This window comes from Carassius gibelio, chromosome B8, assembly GCF_023724105.1.
Source record: "Carassius gibelio isolate Cgi1373 ecotype wild population from Czech Republic chromosome B8, carGib1.2-hapl.c, whole genome shotgun sequence".
NCBI lineage: Eukaryota > Metazoa > Chordata > Actinopteri > Cypriniformes > Cyprinidae > Carassius > Carassius gibelio.
The window spans coordinates 8,148,733-8,171,650 of record NC_068403.1 but is presented as its reverse complement, the minus strand read 5'-3'; the positions used below and the strand labels follow the sequence as shown (position 1 = coordinate 8,171,650).

Here is a 22,918-nt window from a genome sequence, read left to right as displayed (position 1 = left end):
TAAAAGGTCATTTTCTGACTGGATGTTTTTTGTCTTGCTAGTCAAATGCAGTCAGTGCTGAGTCGCACGTTCATCATTCTGTATTATGACTCTGTAGACTAGCACACTGGGCTTTGGCACTCTCTGCTTGTTCTATTTCTGTCCAGAGAAACTCTCTTATAGTGGTAACTCTCTGCCACAAGTGCTTCTTATTCTGCCTCACAGCAGGCCTCTGTCCCAGATTTATTTTCTTTGGGCCGTCCCTACATTGATTCTCTGTTGATGTATATATTTCTGTGACTACTCTTCATTTCCAGGGCGTGGGTCATATCCTTAAACCATGAAGAAAAACTTCCTTATATTAAAAGAGCATATCCCTGAGTAACAGCAGTCTTAGTGGGAAAACCTGGAAGTCTGTGGTAACGTATTCACTGAGACTATTAGCATGTCATACAGACACTTGTCGCTCTCTCTCTCTCTCTCTCGCTTTCTGTCTGTCTTTCTATATCTGTCTGTCTCTCTGTCTGTATATGTCACACTGTCTCTCTCTCTCTCTCTCTCTCTCTCTCTCACTCGCTCTCTCACTCTCTCTCTTCACCCAAAAAGAAAGAGAAAAACAGTGGGAGGGAAAGCCAACTTAAGTGGGAATGTCTCAAATGCACATTTTTTCCCCTCTTTTTGCAAGCTGTCCTGTGTTTTGAACTACAGGTAGTGTTCAGTGCTGTGTGACCGCTGGCAGCCAAGGACCTAATAGACAGTCATCCAAAACAATGATCAAACTATAAATCAATCTGCCATCAGATACCTTAAAAAGAAGAAATAACCTGCAAATACATCTCACACACCAGGTAAGATGCTTTAATGCTCTTATTTATCTTCCTGACCTGTTCCCCAGTTTTGTGCGCCTGATGAGTTTCCATAGTAACTTTATTCATCTGTTTCCATTGCGACCAGTTCAGTTCTTTGAAAAGCTTACAAAGCTTATTTGAGCACATAAAAAAAACTACCACTTAAATTATTTTTAAATCCTTTAGAAATGTTGTTCTGTAGTTTTGTGCGTCACTCAGTCATCCACGTCACCTCTATAATCTTGACAACATTCAGTAATGTAGTCTTTAATTAGCCCATCTCATCTCTTTAATATAAGATGTAATTCAGCTTTGACCATTTGGCATCATTTGGATGTTATGCATCTTTAAAGGAAAATCTAGACATATTATTCTTATTTTTTAAAAGACATCTATATCAAGCTCATAAGTAAGTAAGTGGGTGCAAACTATTTTAGACTGAGGCAAAGACTCTTAATAAGCTGAAAAACCATTCCATTAATTAGTACTTTTATTATACTATTAGTAGAATTGTTGTGGCAGTGGTAAAATCAGGCTGTGCATGTCATCATTTTGTGTGCTTTTAAATGAAGTCTGTCAGTTTATTACATAACATTATTGTCATATTTTAAGAGGATATGATTTTGGTAAATTTGGTGCCTTATTTTGGTGCATGAATAAGGGTGGCTCTCCAAAAACAATCTGTTAAACTTGCCAGTAATGTGGTTCTTCTGCCATTTTGTGGTAAAGGGTGTGGGAGTGAATTTAAAGAGAGAGAAAGAGCTTAGAGGCAGTTTAAAACCACACGCACAACACGTGGCACAAAAAAACTAGTTACAGCAGATCTGGATGGTCACAGATGGATCAGTGGGTCTGCATGTGAATGATCTATTTTAGTATTTTTAGTATCTATCTATTTAATCTATTTTAGTTGCATTCATGCGATTGTAGTATTTATTAATATTTTCAATTAGCTTTAATTTGAGTAATTTTGTTATGTGCATTTGTCATTTTTATTATTGTTTGTTATAACTGTTATTTTTATTTCAGCTTTAGTCTTTGTGATTTTAGTACGTCAGCATAATCTTGTTTCAATTAGTAATTTCATTTTTTATATTTATGTTTTCTTTTATTTCAGATTAATTTCAATTACTGAAAAGATTTAAATAGTTGATAATTTTAGCAACACTGGATCTGAAATAATGCAGTCTGAAAATCAGTTTTATTCTGAACTCTGATATGACTTACTAAATTATCTGAGCTATTTAATCCACACATATTTTATAGCTTTATACTTTATACAATTTCCATTTTTATACCTTCCAAGGAATTTTAGACTAAACATCTGAGACTGTTGATACTTAAATGAAACAAAGTACCCTGAACTATGAAAAAGCAATAAAATGTTCTTCTAGGATGGAACTGCTATTAGTTATTAGTGAATCAAGTCACATCTTTAATTTATTTACATAATTATGTACATCTGTCACGTTTCTTCTGTAGAGCCATATGATCAAATGAACCAAAAGGACAATAATAGCTAAATATTTTTTCACTTGGCTTTCATCTCCTACTGATGTTGCATCGGTGTAGTTTCAGCTGTAATTCAGCTAAACAAAGGATGCAAAAATACACTGAAATACACCCATTCTGGGAGAAAAAAAACAGACTGTAAATATATCATGAAGACAGGTTACGAAAATACACATTTACACACTTTGATGCATCTGACCCAAACACTTATTTCCCTGTCTCAGGCTTTAGTTTTAGAAACAATGAGATATTTTCCCTATTGTCAATGTGGAGAGCAGATTGGTTTATTGTGACTGCCAGTGAGACGGTTGTTAATGAGACCACAGAATGATGGATATGACCAGAATCAGCTCTTGGATGCAAAGTAGCATTTATGGTTTTTATAAAAGTGTGGAAAACAATTTTACTGCCATAATTTGAAAGTTTACTTCCTCTGTGTTTCTCTTTTTCGCAGATTAAAAACATAGCAACCATGTTGTCGGTCTATGTGGTTTTTCTCTTTCTCTGCACTGCCCACCTGTCACTAGACTCTTCCGCCCTTCCCTTCGAGCAGAATGAATTCTGGGAATTAGGCAAGGACATTGATGTGAAAGAGCTGATGATGATGATGAAGGACCAGGAAGAGGGCTCAGCTATGGATCCATACCAACCAGAACATCCCACATGTCCATTTGGCTGTCGGTGCGACCTCAGAGTTGTACAGTGCTCGGATTTAGGTGGGCTTAAGATGATATGTGTTTGCAGTGGTGTCTTGGTATAGACAGAAAAGATAATGACTGTTTAGACGAAGAGGTTTGGCTTCTAGACCCAAATTTTTATATTGGACAACACAGTGCCAAAATAGTTTACTGCACAAATGAAAAAAAAGTCCTTAAAACTAAACTTTGAAAAATACCATGAACTGCATAGCTCTAAAAATATGAAAAACAAATATTAATATGGAATGCACATGATGAATATGAAAACAAAATATTATATTTGCTGCTTGAATTTTTTTTTTTGGTGTACTAAATATAGCTTAGCAATTTACTTATTTTATTTCATAGCAATTTTGTTTTTTTTTTCTATTTAATACAGTTTTTCATTATCCGAACAAACTTGTGACCCATTTTTGGGTTGCAACTCACCATTTGGTAACTACTGGTGTAAAGAGTGGAGTTACGCTGGTTTGTGATTAGGATGGTGTGAGTTAAAGGATATCCCATTTATATCACCCATCTTATCCCAAAATTACTAGCCTGTGACATCAAGGAAAGATCAAAGACCTTCCTATCATATTTCATTTTGAAAATGTGGTATGAATGAATGTGGTATGAAATGCATTGGTTTGAATATGAGTTATGAGTTATATATCAAATGTTAATGAAAGTTGTGACTGTAAGTAGGGAAAGTGAGCAGGACATTTTAGCTGAAAGCTAAAGAGAAATGTCAGGTTTTAAAATCCACATCAAAGGCCTGAATGAGATCAGGATCAAATTTAGCCTGAGGACGGATACCAATTCAGACACACCGCTAATCTGGCCCATCCACATCAGACAGCACATGTGGTGTGTGGTCGGTCACCTGAGAAGACAGACGCTCTGGTTATTCTACTCGGTACAGCAAACGTGCCATAAACTATGATGTCGGTCACCAGGAATGATGGATTTCAAAGCAAATTGGACAGTTTCTGTGAATGCCAGTTACCACCCAAGCACAGCTGCCCTCTTTCCTATCTCTCTTCTGTGAAGTTCATATAATACAGCTATTTCTCTCTTTTTTCCTCTCTCTCTCTCTCTCTCTCTCTCCACGTTGTAATGTGCTACGTGGAGCCATGGTCATCTGGCTCCATCTTAATTATATGGGAAGCTTTTTAGAGGGGAATGCTAGCACACAACAACAGAGCACAGCAAACACACACAGAGTCCCGAAGCCCAGAGAATTACCAAGCATTTCCGAAATTATAGCCCGATGAAAAGTTTACAAGTGAACTCAAAGACTCTGAAGTTAATTCTGAAGAAACTGTTTCTTAAATGAACTGCCTTCCTGCTGTCTGAAGGCATCATAATGCTTTTTTTGTATTTATTTATTTTTTTAATTGAAGCATAGCGTCTATTATTAAGGCTCTCTGGAATATTTGATTTTGATTGGCCAGTTCTGGCAGGCGGCGATATTTCCTGATGTTTGCCATTGACCCTTTATGGCAACGCTGTATCAGTATTTTAACTGTTTTATTTTAGGCCGTGTGCTGTCTTAGCAAAGTGACCTGACCTGAGACCCGCGCTACTTTCATGTATACCACACCGTGCACTGGTGCTTTCGTTACTTACACAACTGGCGCCATCTGTCGTTACATTAATGTTATACAATGTCCTTAGTGTTCCATATCTTATTTCTACCATTGTATCTGTTCTTGTTTGTTTCCCCAACAGGTTTAGGTTACGTGCCATATGATATTCCTAAAGACACACTTCTGTTGGACCTTCAGAGCAACCGGATCACAGAGATCAGGGAGGAAGACTTTAAAGGAATGACCAACCTCTATGTGAGACCTAACATATCTTTATTTCATAATTTGTATCACAATCACATTTGCTCTCTTTTTGTGAATGAATTGAGATATGCAATATTTAGCTTAATGTTAATAAAAGTTTGTACAGCATTCCCTCATAGTCCTTGTCCTATTTCAGGCCCTGGTGTTAAGATATAACCAGATCTCCAAAGTCCATCCCAAGGCATTCCTTCCTTTGAAGCGTTTGCAGAAATTATACATCTCACACAACCTTCTGACTTCCATCCCCCAAAACCTGCCTCCATCCCTTGTGGAGCTGCGTATCCATGACAATCACATCAAGAAGGTGCCGGCATTTAGCTTCTCAGGCCTCCACAACATGCATGTCATTGGTAAGACTGTGTGTTTGATTCATGATGTCTAACAGACCTTTGTCAGGTAAGATGCCATATTGAATTCATCACAGATGAGGGATAGAGTTATTACAATGGCATACACTGTATCACGTTATTTTCACAACTCACAAACTTCTTTTTGACTACCAAACTTTTTTTTTCTTTCAAAAAGACATTTTGTGAGCTGAACAGTAGTACAATCCATTCAACACAATGTGTACTTCACAGCCTCATTTTCATTCCTGTCAAAAAATATATATGGCACTACCCTGACTAAAGTCTATAGTTACTCGCTGAGGTTTATAGTCCTGTAACATTGTTTTCTGGCGATATTCACTGATAAAATGAGCTATATACATAAAACTGAAGACTTGATTTGTGCCTCAAACACTGGTTGATATTGCAGAAATGGGTCGTAATCCTCTTCAGAACAGTGGTTTCGAACCTGGAGCATTTATGGGCCTTAAATTGAACTACTTGCGCATTTCTGAAGCCAAACTCACCGGAATTCCCAAAGGTAATATGAATGATGCTCAAAATGTAATTGACTTAATTTACTGCCAATCTCTTTGGCATTTTTTCATATGTTTAATTGGTAACACAGTGTAGGGGTGTAGTTGTGTTACAGAATACAAAATTCTTTTCTACATGGAATGGTTCCCATTCTTGTCTAAACACAATGCAACTCATTCTGTTCCATGTGGAATTTGTCTCATTCTTATCAGACCTTCCCAGTACTCTCAATGAGCTTCATTTGGACAGTAATCAGATTCAGGCCATTGAGTTGGTGGATCTCAGCCAGTACACCCAGCTGCAGAGGTAAACCCTACACATTCCTACTTTTTTGGTGTGGTTTATATATATATGTAAACAGACTGTTTTTGTTTCTAATGTGATATTAAATTAAACATTTCCCTTCAGTTTAACTACTTGCATGGACTTAAGAAATAAAGTTAGCTTTGGGTGTCCTCTAGTGGCTAAAACCCCTCTGTCTCTGTGTTTAGGTTGGGACTTGGCATTAACCAGATTCGCCACATTGAGCATGGTGCTTTATCTTACCTCACTGACCTGAGAGACCTGCACCTTGACAACAACCGTCTGTCCAGTGTACCCAGCGGACTGCCTCACTTAAAGTATCTGCAGGTGTGCTTGTGTACATGATTCGACTAATTCTAGTTCATTTATACAGAATAAACTAAACCACACTTTCTTTACAGGTTGTCTACCTCCATTCAAACAACATCACTAATGTTGGAGAGGATGACTTCTGCCCTACGGGTTTCGGAGTGAAGAGGGTGTTCTACAATGGCATCAGCCTCTTTGATAACCCAATCAGGTATTGGGAGGTGCAGCCCTCTACTTTCCGCTGTGTCAGTAACCAGATGGCTGTACAGTTTGGCAACCACAAGAAATAAAACAAATAAAAAAATGCACAAAACCAATCCAGGAGGAGAACAAGAGGAAAACGCCCATATTTTCTGTAAATCAAGATATTTGAGTGGAGAAGAAGAAGAGGCACAATTCAGAAGAAACATGGACTCCATTTAAACCAAAGACAAAGTCCAACCGGTCTTTTTCAAAACTGAATATTAATGTGTGTAATTCCCTGCTGACATTAATGAATATATATTCCACAAAATGCCTTTTTGTTTAATCAAGTTGATATACAGTACAGCATTGATGACTCCTTGAGATGTCTATCAACAGCTTCATTTGCTTAGTTTTCATGGGTTGCATCTTTAAATATTGAGATAAATTCGCAGTTTGTCATTCAGGACGGCTGATTGTCAATCATTCATCATGGTAATACTGTAATAAAGTGGATGTTTATAGTGCTATCACAAGACAGCCAACATTAAAGGTTACAGGATGTTTATTTCTAACTTTAAAGTCAAGATCCTAAATGCATTCAGTATAATTAAAAATAACCTCCCAGAAGGGGCAGGAGATGTGAAGGTGGAGCACATAAAACGCTGAAAAAGACAATGCTTCCACAAACAAGTCCTTCTGCTGGTTGCATGACCACGCCTACGAGGCGTGGCAGAGTCATTTTAATTCTTTTGCGTATAGTTTCTGCTCTTAAAGACTAAACGACACGAGAGATGGACTACAAAGAACAGGTAAGGTTACTAATATTTACAGAATTAACTTGATGCGTAGATGACATAAATTAATATTTGCATACTAGCCTATAGCCTAAACAATCTGTATCATGTCACGTTAAAGTTACGACTGTAAATTCGAACGTGAATATTTTAGAATGTGTTCTATTTTGTTACTATATTAGTATGTTTATTAGAATAGTGTTGTATAAAAGGCCTTTAGGATTAGCTATCAACTGTGAATCATTACTTTGTTAGAAAAGTGATTATAAATCGGTTATCAGTAACGTCATTAAAGAATGCAGCCGTCATATGTGGTCAAACTTGTTTTAAAACCTGTACCAGCTGTAAACGGGTGTAATCCTGACAGACTAAAAATATCATGCACAGGTTGAGCAGGTTGTATCCACCGCGCAATTCGGAGATTTGATAGAGTTCTTGTACCCCATTGGCTACTCACACTGGGGCGTGTACGACGGAGATGGATACATCATTCACTTCTCGGTTGCCGGTAAGCACGAGAACGTTCACCTTAGTATTAATACTATTTCTATAATGATGTAATCATGCTATACAACACAATAATATAGACTAGACTACTATACAATTCAGACTACACTGAGATAATTTACCCCAATAAATAAGGGCATGTAAAAACAAAAATGTTAACATTAGATTTTTTTTGTTTGTTTGTTAAATGCCTATTAAAAAATAATTACAATTATATGTATCCATACATATATATTAATATGTCTTTCAAACTGTCTCATACCAAATATGCTTTTTCCAGATGAATCCCAGGTGATGAGTAAGTTTCGAAATTGTCTGCAGACTATCTTCCCTGTTTGTGGTGATCTTTTGCTTGGAGAAACTAAGATAAGGCGTCAGCTTCTGGCTGAAGTTAACGTACCAAAGGGTGCTCGTGTTTCAGTGAGCAATAACCAGCACGATCTCGAGCCTTCACCTGTGGATGAAATTAGAAAACGACGAGATGCTTTACTGGACAAAGAGTATACTTACAAACTCTTCACACACAATTGTGAGCACTTTGCCACATTTGTCCGCTCCGGTAAAGCTATGTGCAATCAGGTGAGTTCATGAAAAAGAAAGCTTTAATTGAACAGTATAGACATTCTGTGTTCTGTACATCTTATTTAGACTATTCTGACATGATGTTGATTCCTTTGTTTTAACAGATTCCAGGGAAGCCCAAAAACAAGGAATGTGTGGAGTCTACAGAATCATTTAGCTTCCTTGTGCCATCGAGTTAACCTACTGAATACCAAGAACTACAGATTATCACAATAATAATATATATCATGTTTGATTAAGGATGTTTCTCACACACTCATTAAATCAGTTAAGATTCCTTTTTGATGTCATGGAAAAGGGTTCTTCACAGTGATCTGTAATAGTATATAAATTAGTGGTTTCTTCAGTGTGCCTGAGGGTCTTGTTTAGTCTCCTAGCCTTGTCAAGCTGTTCTGCTGGCTGGTTTTAAAATGGTTTTGGGTTAAGGGCACCAGCTTGGTTATGCAGGAAGACCATATTAAACCATCTTACACCTGCTTTTTTAAGCAAAAATATACAGTTAAAATGTACATTGAATGTTTAGTAAAGCTGTTCACATCTTTCTGACTGTCCTTTTCACAATTCTAACTAATATGGCACTATTACTCATATTTCCAGTTTACACCACAGTTACAAAGACACCATTAAATTGCTTGAAAAGTGCAGATTTCTTTCCTGTGCTAATGCATCGTCTATTGCAACAGAACATCTGGGAAATATCTAAGAGTTCATCTTTTTTAAATAGCCAACACCCAGCAAACACAGAACGTTCCCCTAATGTCAGCATATGGTTTCCATTTTAATTATTATTTTTTGGGTCCAAATAATGTTCAAATAACATTTTCTGTAGGTTTTATGTAACTAAAAACATATATTGTAACCAAAAGCATGAGAGTTGCTAATTATTAATCAGCTGCAGGCAGGGACGGACTAGGACTAAAAAAACGGCCCTGGACTTTTACTAAACTCGACAGCAACAACAATAACGCCTGGCATGAGTGTCACAAGACTTTAATTGTGGCTCATGATACTATACCATCCAAATGACAGCAATAGCACTGATGTTGACTAGATGTTGAGCTGGAGTGGGTGTCTTTCTCTGCTCTTGGTCTAAGCTCAACCTGAATAAACAAATGATACAATGGATTAAAAAAAAACCTTTTTTTTTTTTTTTTTTTTTTACTGTTTTATTCCAAGATAGCATGGAATAGTTTATATAATATGCTGTTATAACAGCATATTATGCAATCTATTTATTCCATGCTGTCATAAAATGAATTTATAACTTAATAATCTTATTTAATTTATGCAATAATTAATCTTACTGCACAAACAATAATACCACATCTGAATTAAAATACACCATTACAAATGTAACTTCTGTATTCAAAATCTTCAAAGTTTATAAGCATTAATTGTAACATTACCAACATTTTTAAAAGTAAAAGCACAACATATTTCTTAATATTAGCTACTGCATGTGACATTTTACAACTAAAATGTTGAAGTTTAGCTGTTTTAACTACTGTAATCATTAAAAATGTAGCAACCTGAATATCACTTCCTAACATCATCCCATCCCATCATCTTTTCTTTTCGTTTTTTAACCGCGGTCCCATATGCATATTGTTTGCTTGTTTCTATACTTCTTCTATCTACGCACATGACATTCAGTAAAAAATATAAGGCTAAATCATGTGTACGATTTACTTATTAGTTCCCTCAATGTACTAAAACCTGCTCACGATTACTATTGCATTCCCTCGATTTACTATTTCGTAAATAAATTGTGCGCAGGATTTACTAATTCGTTCCCTTGATTTGCTAAATCGTGCACGGTAATGCAATAGTAATAATAATGAGGTAATGCAATAGTAATTGTGTACACGTTTTAGTACACTGAGGGAACTAATTAAATTGTGTGCACAATTTATTTATTTTTTTCTTGCATGTCATGTGCGGGGCTCCGTATCTAATGTCTTTGCTGTTGGTTTCTTCCTACTCTTTAACTTCTTCTTCTCCTTACTTGGCGGCCATGGCCAGTGCAGCTTGCATCCAACTTAAAGGCCCATTGCTGCCACCTACAGTACTGGAGTGTGAAACAGATTAGTGGGGAGAAAAAAAACAGGTGATGTCTGCGTGTGTGGCAGTTGGTGGGTCAGCCCGCCGGCCATCCAGGAGTACTGGCCGTTCTGTGATTCTCCAGATCACACAGATGGCCAGTCCGCCCCTGGCTACAGGTAACTGTTTTAGCAGAATAGACCAGAAGTTTTTTAAGTATATCTTCTAAAAGTGAAGTTTCTTTAAAAAAAATAAAAAATTTGATGTTGATTTTATTGACTTCAGAATCAGAATCAGAAAGAGCTTTATTGCCAAGTATGCTTGCGTATACAAGGAATTTATTTTAGTGACATAAGCATCCAGTACACAGAGACAACAACAAATAAATAAGTGTATAAACAACTGTGCTATAAACGATAATGGAATAGGATTGAATAAGATGCAGGGATGTACTAGGATGGATGGGTAATAAATAAATATAAGGATATTGCACTTTGTTTTTTTTTTGCATAAGCATAAGTGGGGAACATTTAACTGTTCATGAGGTAGATTGCCTGGGGGAAGAAACTGTCAACTTTGTCAAACTTCAAAATCATCCACAAGTGGAGAGAAAGACATTAAACAAAATGTTCAAGACTATGAAAGCTTCTTACAGGGTTTAAAACGAACCTAGTCATTATTACTAATTTTTACATTAGTAATAATGACTGGGAAGCTAATTGTATCTAGGATGAAACCGTGGTTACCATGGTGATTTTTTTCGTAAGGTGAAGGGGAAATGCAGTGTTGTGTTTTTTTTTATCATTAAAAAAATAAATATTTATATTCTATACAAAGCCCTATTCTGATTCACGTTTTTCTTGTACCTTTATTCGAAATCGTCAAAAAAAGCTTATTTACACATCACGACAGTTTATTGTTATTTCTGAAAGGCGGAGCGTTTCCTACATCCCCGGATGTTGCCCCACGCTTGCTCATGTCCCGGATGTACCTACATTTTAGTAGAGGAACAAAAAATGGGCTCATTATCAAGCTTCACCAAACCGTTTAAATTATCCCCACACACGATTATTGTACATGTATGAGGACCAGGCCGCAGTTCTGAGCAGAGTCCACGTCCACAGTCTCCGTGTCTGTACAGTGATTCATGAAATCGAACAGGTAAGACAGTTGTGTACATTCAGTGTTGCTACACGCTGTTGACGTTAGCAAGCCAACAGGCAGTTGCTAAGCGAAGTTTATATCAATAACAAATAACGTTTAAGTTGCTGTGGGAATATAGAAACATTAGAGGGGATCGCAATAAAATATTGACAGTAAAATATGTTTTCTTAAAAGATCACGGTGTTCTTCAGCCATTCCTTGTGAATGCTAAGCATCAAGCTAACTAACACACAGCTGTCCTGATAGATTTCATAAGATTGTTGATGTGTAACTGCTTATTCATCAGTCGTTTCTAGTCTTTAAACTTGCATATAAAAAGAGCATATGTTAGTGTTTTTAAAGCCACATGGTATGGAAGTCAGATGATTGATGCATTCTGCTATTTTGATTTTCAGTCCCTTAAACCTATTAGATTTTAATTAGAAGGCTAACCAGGTCAGTAACTTCACTGTTCCTCTTCTTAAATATTTTGTCTATCATTATTTATTAGATTTTATTAGATCAAACTGAATAAACAGGGTTAAATACAAGGTTTATAGTAGTTAAACTTCAAATAGGTTCTTACTATATGTAGAGGAGATGTGATCAAATATTTAATCTGTATGATTTTAAAAGTAGATTAGTTATCAGAATGTTTAATCTATATGTTGATGTAATGGTGTATGTAATATATAATCTGTCTTTTCATATGTAGACGTGAAACCAGAATATATAATGTATATGATCTGTTGATCTGTTGCATGATTGAGCAATGACCGCTTTGACATTAAGTAAAAAAAACAGTTGAGCAATAGATCAGTTTAAAAAGCAGTGTGGTAATGTTTGGCAATTTATTATTCAATATGTTATATGAATCTTAAATACTGTGGTGTTGTCAGTGAACTAATGCTTGAACATTAATTTTATTCTCTTCTAGAGTGCAGTTGGAGGTGAGAGCTGCGGGCCGAGTGTGTTGACACCGTTAGAGCTGCTTCACACTACTGACAGGGCCTTCCACCATCCCTTCACCCGTCATCTGCCTAGCGAAGAGTGATGACCTCACAGCAGCATGGGAATGCCAACCCTGCCCTCCTCTCGCCACAGAACTCTTCATCAAGTCAGGGCAGGCAACACATTTCCCGTTCCCCGATAGACTCGTATTCCCGCTCTGGGCTTTCCTTTCCTCGGAGAGGCTGGGTTGCAGGGTCCTCATCTGCAGCAGCTCATGGTAACTCTCTTGCGCTCTCTCTGAGCCGATTGGCTCCGGCGTCCTGCAGTCTATCCTCCTCGTCTCGGAGACCTGCTTCTGGTCGGGTGGAGCCGTGGCCGGAGGAGGCAGTGGATGACGCATATGGGCTTTACTCTCTTCACCGCATGTTTGATATTGTGGGCGCGCAGCTGACGCACCGAGACGTACGTGTGCTGTCCTTCCTTTTTGTGGACGTTATTGATGAGTACGAGAGAGGAGGGATACGGAGCGGGCGAGATTTCCTACTCGCGCTTGAGCGTCAGGGGCGATGTGACGAGACAAACTTCCGGCATGTTCTTCAGCTGCTCCGCATCATCACTCGCCATGACCTGCTGCCATACGTCACGTTGCGCAAGAGACAGACAGGTTTGTGGTCTTGTCAATTACACTTTTGAGAGATGATTATTATGTACAGTGAAGCTACAGTTTCATCACTGCAATATGTTTTGGCAAGGTGCACATGTAACGTGTTGCAAATGATTTTCCAGTGTGCCCAGATCCAGTCGATAAATACCTGGAGGAGACGTCAGTCCGTTATGTTTCTCCCAGAGGAGCAGGAGAAGCACAGCAGGAGACTCCTTACAGAAGAACAGGTGGGCTTTAGACTTCTCATTGGTGCCATAAGTTTTTGTTTTGTTTTTTTTTAAACAAAAAATATTACAGATCCCAAATTTTAATACTATGTGTGAAATTATGTTATAATAAATGTATTAATAGAGCTGTTGTAATTATTATCATTATTATTGTATTACTTTTTAATTTTATTTAAAGCTGCAGTCCGTAATTTTGGCGATCTAGCGGTTAATAAACATAACCGCGGAGAACATTGTAGCCGGAGCTACTTCTCTCTGTTTATGTCTATGGAGAATTATGCAGGTGCTGGGCTACTCCGCAGCGGTACCTACCCGAACCTGTCTGAATAGTCAGAATAAAAAGGTCCACCACCTTGTGGCTTAACAGTCTAACTGCACTGACTGACAGCCTGTCTAGAACACACAGATGGAAATATCAATAGAAAGTCTCTAGTCCAGTCAGATTCGATGATCAGAACTATCTGTTATACATATAGGCTAACAGTAGCCTAACAATCTTATTGCCAGGTTTATGTGCTGTTATGGGAACCATTATTTTGTCATTCTCTTCTGTTTATTTCACTTCCAGTTTCAATGCTATTTGATATCAGCTTCATTGGTTTTGGAATATGAACTCGATATATTGTAACATACACACAGATTATATATATATATATATATATATATATATATATATATATATATATATATATATATATATATATATAATAGCATATCACGCTATTGAGCCACTCAATATTAACTTCACCGCAACAGCCCTAGTAATGAATAATGTACATCAGTTTTGTTTTTGCTTTGTTTTTATTCAATTTATGAAAGTGCTGTAAATGTAATAGTTATTTTAATCGATCATATGTTGTACATGCAGTTTAGTTAGGTTTATTGTAAACTTGCAAACTTGGGGTTTAAAGAAAATCCTGAGTTTCTTGTAATTACAGTTAATTGTTGTGGCATTCATATGTGCTCAACTCCTAAATGCAATCTTTCCAATGTGACAAACGCACCATAGGTTTGGAAGAATTTCCAGAACAACAGAAGACTGGAATACACAACACAACATTTAAAATATGAACAGATTTAAAATCTGCTGGGTTTGTAAATGGTTACAAAGGTTCAGGATCACAAACTCCCAAACTTTCAGCAAATTCTTAAACCAGGTCAAAATATTAAACACATTTGATGACTTCGAACTGGATTGAACTGTATTCTGAAGCTAAAAAATTTTTTTTGAGTCTGTGCTTATAAACTACATGATTTTCTGTGAAATCTGTCAACTCCCAACTGCCCAAAATCTGACTTGGTCTGATGTTCTCAAATGGAGGCAAATGCTGTTTTGTGTATTCCGGTCTTAACTTAATCGTGACAGGTGGAAATGCATGTACTAAAAGCGAGACAGTTATTGTGGTAGTGATTTTAACAATGTTCTGTTTCTCAGGACACCAGCCATTGATCTGCTGTCCTCCATCAGGACCCCAGGTATGCCCATCCCGTGCTAAACCAACCCCACCTCTGCCAAGCAGGAAAAGAAAGAGGTCTCACACGACAGCTGACTGCAGAGAAAAACAGACCTGTGGTAAGACAACAAACCTGCTAAAGAGTGAAAAATGTTTATGGCTCAGAATGAAAAGGTTGGCCTAATTGGATCATAACCTCACAAACCAACCCCCCCAAATGGTTTTATTTACACACTGATGCAATGATAAAACACATTTGTAATTCACAGTTAAACACTAGGCGGCACTCCTCCCCAAATTTTTCCTATAAGAAGTGACTTGAATAAAACCGTTTGTTTGTAAAATCTAAAATTATGAACTTTTCGGCAGCCTCTTTGAAAGTTTCTTTTAAAGCCAGTCAGTCAGAATAAACTTTTTATCCTGCTTCCTTATCTTGCAGACATACGACTGAGGGTGCGTGCGGAGTACTGTCAGCACGAGTCGGCCCTACAAGGAAATGTCTTCTCCAACAAGCAGGAGGCGCTGGAGAGGCAGTTTGAGCGGTTCAACCAGGCCAACACCATCCTCAAATCCCGTGACCTGGGTTCCATCATATGTGACATCAAGTTCTCAGAGCTGACCTACCTGGACGCCTTCTGGCGGGACTACATCAATGGCTCACTATTGGAAGCCCTGAAGGGTGTTTTCATCACAGACTCTCTAAAGCAGGCAGTGGGCCATGAGGCCATTAAGCTCCTGGTGAACGTGGATGAGGAAGACTACCAAGCTGGCAGGAGGAAGTTGCTGAGGAACCTGGTGGCGGGAGGTGCTGGTGCAGGGACGGGGAGCAGGGAGGGTCCCTTGTCCTAGTGGTGGGATTGACTCGGTAAGTGGAGGAAATTCAGAGAGACCCTAATGAGAGATTGGACACTAATGAGAAGGTATACATGGGGGGGGGGGGGGGGATGTAAACGGAGTGGAAGTGACTCTTAAAAGAAAGATACCCTACAAAGAGGCTGGGATTTGCATCTTTAGCAAATGTGGATGAAAAGAGGTGTTAAAAGTGTTCTGGAAAGTCACATTATTTCTGTTTTATTTTGAGTATCTCAAGTTGTGGAAATAAAAGATGAAGGGGGAAATATCGGACAAAGAAGGCATTTAGTTTCTTTCGTCTTTATTCTTGCGTAATTAACACTAATACTTTTGTTTTTAGGCCTGTGTGAATTAGTTTATTTTTCTTATTTGTGCTACATTTCCATTTAAGTCTTGTTGCACAACCTTAGTGAAATTCTCTTGGTTAAATGAAATGTTCACCTAAAAGTTTAAGAACGCGGATAGGTTGCGTAAGGTTTGATTGACTGGTTTGCTGTTAAAACGTCACATTGCTTCTCTTCATTCTCCTCTCAATGTTGTTTAGCCATCCATGTTTTTCTGGATGTAAACTTGCATAAGCAGAATCTGTTTTTTAATTTTTTTTTTAAATCACACAAAATCTTCATTGCACACTGCAACACTGCACTTTGCTTTTGAATTATGACTATTTAACTTATTCTCCATTTGTTTCATCACTGAATTTATTGCATAATTGGGTTGGTTTTAGCAAATTCACAAAGAAGATTCTGAAGCATGGATAATTGTTTTTCAGAATGGTTTATGATATACTTTGTTGCAGTTCGTGTTTTCATGCATGTCCCTGTAATTTGCTTTTTCTTTTGGTTATGGAAAAAACTAAACCCTGTCAAATATTCACTTTTATTTCGCAACATAATATGTGCTCTTTGTCCCGAATTTTCCAAAAAGATTAAGACATTTGGGCTCTCTAGGCCTATTAATATCCATGTTGGACCAACTTAACTCTGAAATTAATCTTCATTGTTTGTTATTGGTTGAATTTCTGGGCAGAGCGTTGATTGCATCATGAACGCTATAATACAAAGATATGCCTTTGTAAAGTTCAAATGCATGTGATGGCAGTTCAAATTGGCTACTTTTGTTCAGTCCAAAAAAAGATTAGATTCTAGTAAAAACATTTGTACTGTTATTGCTAGTTTTAAATGGGTTCTCACAATGCAGCACACATGACCAGAAGCTGAACCTTTTTCTCGTCTCATGATTTTGGGTTGCTCCTTAATAGCAGTATTTAATGTGCTATATTTATAATTTCTGCTCATTTGAATTCAAGCAAATGTGTCCTCTGCCAGGATTTATATGTTGAAATAATCTGCAGTAACCTCTGTCCAACAAGTTTTGAAAGATGACACAAAATGTGCCAACCTGGAGTGCAACCTGTGTTTTAACATGTCTGAAGTGAAAGAAAAATGCCTGAGCAACATGCAATGGCAGGAAGATGTATAATTTGAGTGACTTGAGATATTTTTGCTATACTTTTAAAATACCAAAGCTGTTCCCAGACATTCATTCTCCCTTAAATATCTCTCTCTCTCTCTTACTCATTCTCTCCTCCATCTGTTAAGATATAATAAAACTGTTGAAATATTGAAAGAAAATTGGTGACTTGTGGGGTGAGTGGAACAGACGTTTAGAAAAGTTAGCTGTGGATCAATTACTGCTATTATTATTATTATTATTACTACAGAAGGAAGAAAAGCATTTTGTAATGTTTTCCTAATGGAACTAAACAAAGTTACAGACTGGTATCTATTATATAGGTTACATGTTCTATTGATTGTGTTCAAGTGTTTGTCTTTATATCTTGCATGTATATGACATTGATCCCCTTACAAATATCACACAGTGACAATTGAGCTGTGGTCTGTAGATTTGAGATATCTAGACATTTCTAACCTTTTTATACTTTGTTTTTCATAGAGAAAGAAATGGGATTGCTACTTTTTGGAGAGGTGAGATGAGTATTCTCAAAGTGACACAAGTAGAACAGATGAAGACGGAGCACTTTATTTTTTACTCTCTCTCAAGTATTTGACCTATTGTAACCATATTCTGTATAGTAATACACCATTCCAAAATGTAGGAGACATTCGGCATCATCGGCCATCTGTCACATTATGAATAATTTAATTTTTGTTGACCATGCCGGTGGTTGTGTTAAGTGAAATATTTACGTGCAAAATAGAAAGCTGGTTCATTCAATGTCTGTACAAATCAATAAAACAAACAGAAAAATACAATCTCTTGCAGTTGCTTTCTTAAAAACTTACAAATATCCTGTTAGCAACACATTACTTGACCAAATGTATTTGTATGATGTGTGCAATTTTATGTACACTGAAACTTCAAATTTCAAGAACATCTTTTCCAAATAACTACAAATGCTTGATCTGTGGCATTCTCAAAACATTGGCTTGTTTTCCTGAACTGCCTGACCTAGTAACATTCTTAACCAAAAGATAGGGGGAAGTTTTGGGAAAGTTGTTTAGAGACTGCAATCCTGCAAAAATATATAATGTGATATAATCTCGCCTCAAAGAAGTTATCCAACAGCATTTATATTTATCTCCATGGCACTTGCTTATGCTGCCTGGATTTTAGCCAATCATCTGAATCTACATTTGGTTTGTTTGCTCACTGTGAACAACACTGATTGGCTGATGGCGCCAAAAGAATGTCCACAGTCCCAAGTGTTTATAAAAGGTCTACTTTAATACATCAGTATATTAGCGTTTTAAATGTTGCTTGTCAAATTATCAATGGAAAAAAATATTTTTACCAGATGGAGTAGTTACAACATCTACCAGAAGGGTTAAACAGGGACATGCTAACTAACCAAACCTTTCCACACTGGAATTGGTGCATAGAGCACCATTAATGATATTAGCCTTTAGCAAAAAACTAGTGTTACCAAAGACTTGACTTCACTCTTTTTTGGATTTTCTTTTCTTGAGCAAAACTTTCAACAATGCCCTGCTCATCAAGATCAAGAGCACACTGACTGCTGTAAACAAACTCATTATCAGCATTAACACATCTACGCAGTAGTAGGAATACCAAGGAAGTCTGTAGGACTCGGTGCGTAAGTGCTCCGCACCCCTATGCCTCATGACAAACTCCAGCCAAAAGATGGCACTGTCCATTGGCTTGAGTGGAGTGTCACGATGTAGGCTTGACATTCTGCGCATGTTCTTCTGGTAGGGTTGATTTTCATCCAGTATGTCCCTTAGGGCTTGTGTTAGGGTATCTACATCCAAGGCTGCGACGTCAAGCATTTGAGCCACCCCTCGGGCTTCCAGGCGAATCATGTTGTCAAATTGGTCGAAGATGAGCGGGAGTCCAAGCATCGGAACGCCGTGGTAAATAGCCTCGTAGATTCCATTCGTTCCTCCGTGAGTGACGAAAGCTTTAGTTTTAGGATGGCCTAAGAGGTCGTTTTGAGGCAGCCAGTCCACTATCAGTGTATTGTTCCCCAACGTAGATGGCTTTTCTCCTACGTGCCTCCAAATCACCTTTTGTGGCAAGCGAGCAAAGGCGGAGGCTACGACTTCGGATACGTCAGGAATCAGACTTCCAAGCAGAGTACCCAAAGACATTATCACCACTCCGTGCTCTCCAGAACTCTCGACAAACTTCTCCAATTCATCTGGTAGTGGTTTGGATGGTTTGCACTGGAAGCCTCCAATGTAGACCACATTGGGCATAGTAGGGCGAGGAAACTCGAATACAAAATCGACTCTCATGAGCCACAGATCTGCTCCTTGGATCAGAGAGTACACATTGGTGTTTGGATCTATGTGTTCGCCGATAACTCCTTGATAAAGAGGCCTTGCGATCAAGCGGTCTATGTATTGGCCGATTCCATAATGCAAGATATTTTTCATTTTATTTGCAAAGCTCATTTTATCTGTCACCCTAGATCCAATAGTTGGGATGTAAGAAAGCGGTGAGGGTGCAATTGCAAAGTGCCCTTCTGCATTTGTTATCCATCGTACATTGTATACCATTGGTAAACCCAAGTACGTGCCCAATATGACCCCTCCTGCAAAACCAGGATCGGTTAGCATCAAATCATACTTGGACTCTTTAAGTGTTTTAACAAGCTTTTTATCCTCTAGAATGGTCTTCACCATCTCAGCAGAAGACTTGTGAGACTCTTCTAAAAGAATAATTACTTCTTTCTGCAGTGCTATGAATGACCAAACAGATCCTTCCCCTCTCTGAATCTCAATGTTTCTCTTTAGAAAGGACGCCATGTACTCTGGGTCCTCCAGGCTGGAGAGATGATCGGCACTGATGGTGATGGGTGTATAGTGGGTGGTGTTCTCTGGGATGTACCAGCTGTTGGCAGAACGGACAACTGTCAGTTTGTGACCTCGCTGATGAAGCTCTCGTAGCAAAATGTCCATGTTAAGCCAGTGGCTTCCATCCACTGGGTACACCAGGATCTTCCCAGCCAGGGAAAGGGGCGGGACACTCCAAAGGAAGGCAACAAGGACAAAGACTGAGGGATGCAGCAACATTGTCTGAAAATATATGATTGGTTAGGCAGTCATAATCAAAATGTGGCCAATGGAAAAATTGCTTGTGCTTATAACTTAGAAACCAATGTGGGTCCAGTGTTGTTTGGACCTCTTGGACTTTCAAAAAAATCAAGTTAATTTGCTATTTTGTAAGCTGTAATAAAGTAATCGATTAGTATGATTACAGAAAGCAGGCAGTGTACAATGTTTTTGATAATAATGTATAGTTAGTGTAAAAGAAGTATTATTCCCAGATCATATATGATTGCAAATTGATATCACAATCTCATTTGTAATTTTATTTATTTATTTTTTCCACTCATCTTTCACTTGCAGTGGCTGCCCCTTTACCCTATCTGAGAGAATCATTGTACATTGACCTGGAACTAGTATACAATCTCAGCTGAACACATTGAGACTAAAGATAATAGAGTACACCGATCATATAACTTTCACAAATATATGTCCCTGACATGTATGCTAAATGGATGTGTTATATAAAGGCTATTCATCTGAGAATACACTATAGCATACCAATGACTTGAGCATCAAAACCTGGCTAAATAGGTTGCACAGTATAAGCAATTTAGTGATTTGCACAAATGTTTTTAAACTGATAACTTTTAATAACTCATTGCAAAAAATAAATAAATACTGCAAATGTGCATTGTTCTGAATGACACTGTGCAATAGTAATAATCTATTTTAATATGTCCATTACCTAAACTGCAAAATGGACAAAGATGGGTGGTAACTGATTACATGTAATCTGGATTATGTAATCAAATTCCCAAAATTAAGCACTTTTAATTGGGTTAAATAAAATGTTAAAATACTGTAATCGGACAAGAGTTACTTTTTTATCGATGATTACATATTATTCACACAATAGCAATAACTGTTTCATAATTTATGGATTCTTACTAATTCCTTTTTTTTTCATAAAATAGCTACTGCTTATATAAACTTTTAGTGGACATTTACACAATGAATGCACAATTTTTTAAATACACAAATTCACATTATTTTTTTATTTACATGTAATGCAGGCATTTAAAAAATGTCATCTGAACATCTTTCAACTAATATAGGCTATATTTAATTCAAGTACCCTGTGATTTTCATAATTAAGTATTGCATTTGCATGTTTACGATTCTCTGTTGGTTAATGCTCACATGACATGTAAACGAATTAAGTAGCCTATAAATTTTTTTTATCAAGTGTTGTATTTTGATGTTATTCTAAAATGACTTATTTTGATTTTTCATTTTTATGATTTAATTCATTATTAGCTTTTCATTAAACTCATAAAGCCTCTGCAGCTCATTTACAAACCGCAGTTTGGGAAACCTTGAAGTAACGTAATATTTAATGCACTTCCTGGTATTAATGACAAGGAATAGAATATATTTTCTTACTCTTTGTAGCCTATTTTTATATAATGTGATATGGTATGAGATCATTGTATCTAAATCTAAAAGTAATCAAAAAGTAGTCTATAACCTAAAATCTGTAATGTAATAGATTCGTTACTAACTACAATTTTTGTCATGTAGTTAGGAATCAGTAACGGATTACAGTTTCTAAGTAATCTACCCGTGCAGCTCTGAAAATGGAACATCTGAAGCATGCAGACTATTAAAATGAAACTCTACCTGGTTTGTTTGCGATGTCCTGAAGAGAAGTTTTACAGTGTGAAAGAACGCCCTATAACAGTGCAGTTTTTATTCCTGATCTGGCAGGAAGCCTTGCAAAAGAGCAAGCAAAGTCCATCACATTTTTTTGTTAAAAAAATGGTGACTCGCATAGATACCGGACTGGGAACAGCGTGAAGTTGAACTTTGGCCCAGATTGTACTTCTTCTGTGCGTTTATCTAGCCTCAAAAGGGGACTTGATCTGAATCATGTGTTTGGTGCAAGAAAGAAAGAAAGAGAAGAGAGAGAGAGAGGGAGAGGTAGGCTCAAAAACAGATTATGTCAGGGGATTACTACAGCACATTCCATCCACATTAAAACCTTTATTTGAATCTGACTCATTAAAACAGGCCTTTGAGAAGAAGTATGGAATATTGAAAGCTTGGAATGGAAAACTGCACATTGTTCCACTTCTTACTCAAGGATTTTAAAAGGAGTGCAATCATGAAGATCTATGATGATTTGGAACCAGTCAAAGAAGAATTTTCTTAGAAGCAAAGCTAAAATTCCTATATTTCAGAATTTCCGTTCAGTCCAGTAGAATCTTTTTTGGTCTGGGTATAATGCTCTATTTGCATCAGCAGGGTGAGAGAGCACTTTTAAAATATACAGTCTTTATGGTAGACATCAGCTCATTGCCTTGTAAAAGATTCATCACTTTAATCACGAATGGCTTCAGAAATCAAGACGTCTTGGGCAGCAACATGGGATGTGACTGCTGCTGGATGCAATGCCATTTCCCTCCACTAGAGGGGACAACATTGTCACTAATTTCACTTGGATGCAGCAGAACCGTAGAGGACACGAACACAGTCCACGTAAGTGTGTGTCAACAAGTAAACTTACTTCAAATTATTTTAAGTGGCTAGCATAGAGATACAGATGACATATGCTCAGTGTTTTTTCCTCATTT

At 37.4% G+C, this 22,918-nt stretch overlaps 3 protein-coding genes across 4 annotated transcripts; 2 read left to right on the top strand and 1 right to left on the bottom strand.

Annotated features, from left to right (window-relative positions):
• Window positions 1–379: 379 nt before the first annotated feature.
• bgna (biglycan a) lies at window positions 380–7,108 on the top strand. The gene is made up of 9 exons (XM_052563568.1): window positions 380–398; window positions 688–827; window positions 2,794–3,055; window positions 4,751–4,863; window positions 5,009–5,222; window positions 5,632–5,742; window positions 5,951–6,044; window positions 6,230–6,368; window positions 6,443–7,108. Exons 3-9 carry the CDS (start codon window positions 2,812–2,814, stop codon window positions 6,638–6,640), a joined length of 1,113 nt encoding a protein of 370 aa, XP_052419528.1. The 5' UTR covers window positions 380–398; window positions 688–827; window positions 2,794–2,811; the 3' UTR covers window positions 6,641–7,108.
• Window positions 7,109–11,408: 4,300 nt separating this feature from the next.
• Window positions 11,409–21,249, top strand: dedd (death effector domain containing). Of its 2 annotated transcripts, none has more exons than XM_052563566.1 (6): window positions 11,409–11,620; window positions 12,540–13,217; window positions 13,340–13,444; window positions 14,880–15,017; window positions 15,338–15,763; window positions 20,031–21,249. In XM_052563566.1, exons 2-5 carry the CDS (start codon window positions 12,656–12,658, stop codon window positions 15,745–15,747), a joined length of 1,215 nt encoding a protein of 404 aa, XP_052419526.1. In that variant the 5' UTR covers window positions 11,409–11,620; window positions 12,540–12,655; the 3' UTR covers window positions 15,748–15,763; window positions 20,031–21,249. The 2 variants fall into 2 exon arrangements, with proteins under 2 accessions (XP_052419526.1, XP_052419525.1); XM_052563565.1 differs by lacking the exon at window positions 20,031–21,249 and adding an exon at window positions 17,707–18,026 and having other exon boundaries at window positions 11,410–11,620.
• On the bottom strand, window positions 17,778–22,914 carry ugt5e1 (UDP glucuronosyltransferase 5 family, polypeptide E1). Its single transcript, XM_052563564.1, has 2 exons — window positions 21,966–22,914; window positions 17,778–20,312 (listed from the first exon to the last, which is right to left on the bottom strand). Exon 2 carries the CDS (start codon window positions 20,307–20,309, stop codon window positions 18,711–18,713), a length of 1,599 nt encoding a protein of 532 aa, XP_052419524.1. The 5' UTR covers window positions 20,310–20,312; window positions 21,966–22,914; the 3' UTR covers window positions 17,778–18,710.
• Between the last annotated feature and the right edge of the window lie 4 nt (window positions 22,915–22,918).